This window comes from Papaver somniferum, chromosome 11 (genome assembly GCF_003573695.1).
Source record: "Papaver somniferum cultivar HN1 chromosome 11, ASM357369v1, whole genome shotgun sequence".
NCBI lineage: Eukaryota > Viridiplantae > Streptophyta > Magnoliopsida > Ranunculales > Papaveraceae > Papaver > Papaver somniferum.
Window position 1 is genome coordinate 137,541,174 of NC_039368.1, and position 5,417 is coordinate 137,546,590.

At 40.2% G+C, this 5,417-nt stretch overlaps 1 protein-coding gene across 1 annotated transcript; it reads right to left on the minus strand.

Moving 5' to 3' along the window:
• Positions 1-1,355: 1,355 nt before the first annotated feature.
• Positions 1,356-4,748, minus strand: LOC113325302 (cytochrome P450 71D8-like). The gene is made up of 5 exons (XM_026573502.1): positions 3,831-4,748; positions 3,106-3,708; positions 3,025-3,038; positions 1,948-2,011; positions 1,356-1,721 (listed from the first exon to the last, which is right to left on the minus strand). The coding sequence occupies exons 1-5, from the start codon at positions 4,746-4,748 to the stop codon at positions 1,356-1,358; spliced, it is 1,965 nt and encodes a 654-aa protein (XP_026429287.1).
• Positions 4,749-5,417: the final 669 nt, after the last annotated feature.

Below are 5,417 nucleotides of genomic sequence, written 5' to 3' on the forward strand. Positions count from 1 at the left end.
ACTCAATTACCGAAATGGAGTTTCCGTGGTTGCTTATATTTGATTCGTTTTCTCTGTAAGACTTGAAGTTGCTAATGAAAGACTAAAGATAGGGAGGAAATGAGATGGCAGAAGACAAAGCCCAGGGTCTATGATCCTCATGACACCACCAGCTCGACTTTAAGCAAAGAAAGTCAACATCCATCGACAAGATCCCACTCAAAAGCATGCCAACGTGTTTAATTCCAGGTGTTCCTAGAAGGCTAAAACTGCATCGATCCGCAATCAGCAAGATTGTCTTTACAAGTCGCGACAATATGAGTAACCAGAGAGGCAGAATTAATTGCATTACTTCTAAGACATGTCCACATATCTCTTTATTCACGAAGTAGTTAACTCAGTAAAGATCATACCATGACATGGCACTTTAAAAGGATTCATCTTTTCGTATTAATTTCTTTACCCCTTCTGTGAGGGCGTAATGCAATCAACAAACGCATAATCTTATTCTTTACCTCTTATGAAAGGGCGTAATGCAATCAACAAATGCATAATCTTATTCTTACCCCTTATGAAAGGGCAACATCCACCATCTCCCTTTGTTTCTGAATAAAACAATGCCGCTTCTAATTAATCTAAGTCTTCTTCTACTTCATCACACCCTAACTCGTCAATTAAATTGACGCAATCACATATCCGGGACAAACTCTGTACAAAAGGCACTGGGATCAGATCCCGGATACGCCGACCGAGAGCTTTTCCTACATAGTCTAAACCCATACGAGGAGAACTACTTCTTTCCTCTCCCTACTTTTACAGAATCACTCTTGGTGACATCGGACACTCCATAACCCCCAAAACGGAGCATGCTCGATATGTCAAGTAACTTGTATAAGACACCCGATGTCAGCATTAGGCCAACTCAATGGACTCCTTCCCAAGAATCCATCTAATACCAAGAGAGCAACCCCGACACAAACATACACACACAAAACTCCAGCTCACCACGACAGTTTGAAACAAAAGAGGGGAGAGAATACATGGAATAAAATACGAAATTAAACGATGACACCCACAATGCCAATGATAGGGAAATACATGAGACAACAATACCGGAGAGAAAATCAGTCACCTCTTACATCTAAAACAAGAAAATAAGACATCAATAAGACCATTAAGGCAATAAGCGGAGCTCCTCCCGAGCTTGTGCCAAAGCAGCACTAACTGTGTCCTTACCCCGGAGAGCCGAAAGCAATCAGAAAAATGATATCAGACGCTGCCTCTCGTAATAGCGGAGGTATGTGAAGAAGAGGAGGAGGGTAACAAAAGAACCTTCATCCCGAGGCTCATCTAGCAAACGATGCGCCATCACGCAATCAACATTCATGTCTAGCAGGAGCTGATAAATGCGACCCAGTGTTTCCGGGGAAGCTTTTGTCTTGAAGGGCCGTTTCATGATTCCTCGATCGTTCCTTCCACTCATCCCAAAGACGAGCACGCACAGCCTGACGATGAGTCACTATAAACTCCACCTTTTCTCGAAATAGCAACGAACGACGAACCTCTTTCGAATCATCTCTAACCACAAGACCCTGGACTGACCCTAGAAACACCAAAAGACCATCTCGAGGACGCGATATCACAGTCACAGGAAATATCGAGAGAGGAAAGACACGCAGAGACAACAAATCCCCGCACTGAAGCACGAGTCTTAAAGTAGAGGAGAAGGGTAAGAAAAGATTCTAACAAGACAACACAAAACCAGAACTATGATAGGGTCAGCCGATATGGACCCAAATCCGAGATAAGAGAGGGACCCTTGGGTAGTGCTCGGGGTTATGACTAATAGGGGGCTCCCAAGAAAAAAGAGAATACAAAGGCAAGCTCGAAGCCGCAACTAAGTAGGGGGCTCCGGGAAGGAAATGACGACTAAAGGACGCGCTCTCAATTTAAGCTATGACTGATTACCAAGTCTGCAAGCCTCAACAAAACAGTCAGGGGGCTAAGAATGGGGGCTCCGGCGGATGTATATCTGAATTCACCATCAACAATGAAGTCAAGAAGACGAAGCTCCGAGAAGATCAAGGAAATCAAAGACTTGAAGAGAAGCGAACTTCAACAAAGTAACTTTACACGGACTCTCCGCGTTGTACTCTTTTCCCTTCGTCAAGGTTTTGTCCCGCTGGGTTTTCCTTGACAAGGTTTAATGAGGCAACGTATGCGGTTCCAAGCCCTCTCAAAGATCATACTAAAGAAATGCAGCAATTCCGAAGACGCTTCAATCAGCCGATGTAGACCCAATTCCGGGGTCACGATCAACAGGGGGCTTTGGCGAAGACGATAGGAAAACCCGGGTTCGCAACCAACAAGGGGCTCCGCGGAAGAGAGAACAATCAATAAACATGTCTTGAATACAAGCTATGACTGATTACCAAGTCTGTAAGCCTCGACAACACAGTCAGGGGGATAATGTAAACATGGGAATTTGACAGCATGGATGTGCCCGTAGTAAAGAGATGTTTGTTGTATAGTAAAGCTCATATTGTAAGGAGGTTGTTCACTTGAGGTCAACACTAAGCCAACTCTTCCTATAAAAGGAGGTTTCCCAAGAGAAAAGAGGGTAGAGCTAGTAGAATATTCTAGAAGAGAGAAAAAGAGTTCTCCAGATAATTGTATTGTGTATTGAGATTAGTCTCCACATTATCCTATAATAATATTTGGGTGTTTACACCAGATAGACGACAATAGTTCTAATAGGGGCACATGTACATATGCTCGGATCAATTTTTTTCAGGAGGAAGGGTTTGCATATTATTTTGTTTACTTGTCAACGCATAACTTGTGCACCTATCCCACGGGAAAACTCTGAAACTATCAAATGGGCAACCCGTTGAGAGTAATTGCGTGACATTGATACCGATTTCTACCAGAGCCACAAAATGTTTTTCTTGAATACTGGTTGTAAAGCAACTATTATTGAATTGAAAGCAGAAAAACAATCCCGTTATTCTATCTTAAGAAAGCATACAATGACTATAGACTCACTTAGAGACTCCATTCTGCAACATAAAATTTCAAAGCATATATTTTGCATAAGTAAAACAAACAACTACATCAATAAGGAACGAAAGGAATAGGAATCAAGATCAAATCATTTTTTCTAGAAACTGATACACCAAAGAGTTCTATCATATCAAGTTCTTCAGAGGTTTTTAATTCATCGACAATCTTCCACTCAAAATAATATAACAAATGAGCAAGTGTCAGCTCAACATTAGCCATAGCAAATGACATGCCTGGGCACATCCTTCTACCAGCTCCAAATGGAATATATTCAAAGTTATTTCCCTTATAATCAACTGTATTTCCATCAAACCTTTCTGGTTCAAACGCGTCAGCATTGCTCCAGTATTCTGCATCTCTTCCGAGAGCCCACACATTGACAATCATCTTGGTTTTTGCGGGTATGTCATATCCATCAATTTCACATCTTTCTCTACTTTCTCGTAAAGTTAGTGGAGCTGGAGGGTGTAGCCTTAGTGTTTCTTTGATAACTAGCTTTAGGTATTCTAGTTTACTAGTGTCAGTTTCATCGATTTGCTTCTTCCCACCGAAGACCTGTCTTATTTCGGTTTGAACTTTCTCCATTACTCTTTGGTTTTTTAGCAACTCAGACATCGCCCATAGTATTGCAATGGCTGAAGTATCTGTTCCTGCACCAAAAATTTCCTGTTGAAAAGAGAATATATTAACAAACTTGAAATGTGAAAACCAGTTATAAATTTCACAAACAGTTTCTACTCGAGCATAATGATAAATTTCTTTTTTAAATTACGTAAAACTATACGAACCCAGATGACGGCTTTAATATTTTGTGTTGTTAATGATAATTCACCACTCTCTTGAACTCGAAGAAGTGCGTCTACTAAATCCTCCTCCTCCAATTCACCATCATCGATTTTTACCATCCTACTCTTTCTGTGTTCTTGGATAACTCGCTCTAAAAACTTGTCGACTTCTTGATGTAATCCCAATAATTTTGATTTCATTCCACCGATGCGATGTAACAATTTTAACGAAGGGAATAAATCTTCCAAACCTCCTACCAAAGTAAGTGATTCACGCATCATTGAAATGACTTCTTCGTTAACTTTGCATTTATCACCGAAAGCTGCTCTTGAAGTGATCGTATTGAACAAAGACGTGATTCGTTTACTGAGATTGATACGTACACCAGCTTGCAATGAAATGCTTTTGATCGTATTCTTGACCTCCTCTTCTCTTAGCGGTCGGAACAAAGGAACATGTTTAGCACTTAAGAGGTGCAAGACGAAAATCTTACGCATTTCTCTCCAATAATCACCATAGCGAGAGAACACAACATTACTACAATCGTATAACATAATTTTTGCAGCATAAATCTCTGGTCTGTCTGCGAAAACTAAGTCGTGGGTCTTCATAATCTGTTTTGCCACGCTTGGGGATGAAACAACCAGTATTGGAACTTCACCGAGTTGCAAGTGCATAATGGGTCCATATTTCTTGGCTAAATTTCTGAGTGAACGGTGTGGTACTAGTCCTACCATGTTATGCAAGTTTCCGATTAAAGGTAGTCTCCTTGGACCTGGAGGCAATTTTGAGCTTGATCTTTCTCCATTCTTCAACACCATGAATAAAAAGAAAAGGAAAGACAGAAGAGCTAAAATGGATGGAAGCTGGATATCCATGAAAAAAGCTTTGGGTTGGGTCTCTAGAGAACAGGAAGACATGTACCAAGAAATGTTGATAAAGGCATCTTCATAAGATTACGAAACAAAATGAGATTCTTTTGGAAAATCAAACCGAGTCAGAAATGATCATCACCACATACTCTGAATCAAAAATATCATTTTAAACACATCAACATACTTGGTAATCATGTGCATGTATATATATATATATGCATTAATGCCGCGATAATTGTGCGTGTCTTAGTTCAGACATGGGTCACATGGCCATGCCCAGAGACAGAGAAAAAAAGTTTTGTGTGCCTCAAGATCGGTGGTTATAGATTCGTTACTTGAACAAAAACAATATCAACAAAATGTCCGTTTCTAGGGTCTTAATTTTCACCGGTTTGTCGACCACATAATACAAGAGTAATAGGAATATTATCTATTTGCTGCATGTTAAAAGATGAGCTTGGCCTTGGGAATGAATTTCTTGTCTGGAGGTGCCTGACAGTGTAACCCGTATTAAAAATGGGTTGGTAGAAATTTACAGAAAATGCCTGCTTAATGATAGGCACATTTTTGTGTCTTATATGATCTCAATTGTATATATTATTAGTGCTCGATTTTATATTTATTATGGCTTTTTATGTCCCTGTAGGTATTTTTGGAGAAATAAGTTTTTGCGGCGAAATTGGCTAAAAAAGTGGTTTTTGCGCTCGTGGGAGA

Excerpts from the sequence above, each read along its gene's own strand:
- LOC113325302 (XM_026573502.1), bottom strand. The coding sequence starts at position 4,748 with ATGTCTTCCTGTTCTCTAGAGACCCAACCCAAAGCTTTTTTCATGGAT. Across the intron at positions 3,709-3,830 it reads ATATTAAAGCCGTCATCTGG|GAAATTTTTGGTGCAGGAAC; the intron begins GTTCGTATAGTT and ends TCTTTTCAACAG. Across the intron at positions 1,722-1,947 it reads TGTTGAGGCTTGCAGACTTG|AATCTTTTCTTACCCTTCTC; the intron begins GTAATCAGTCAT and ends TTGTCTTGTTAG.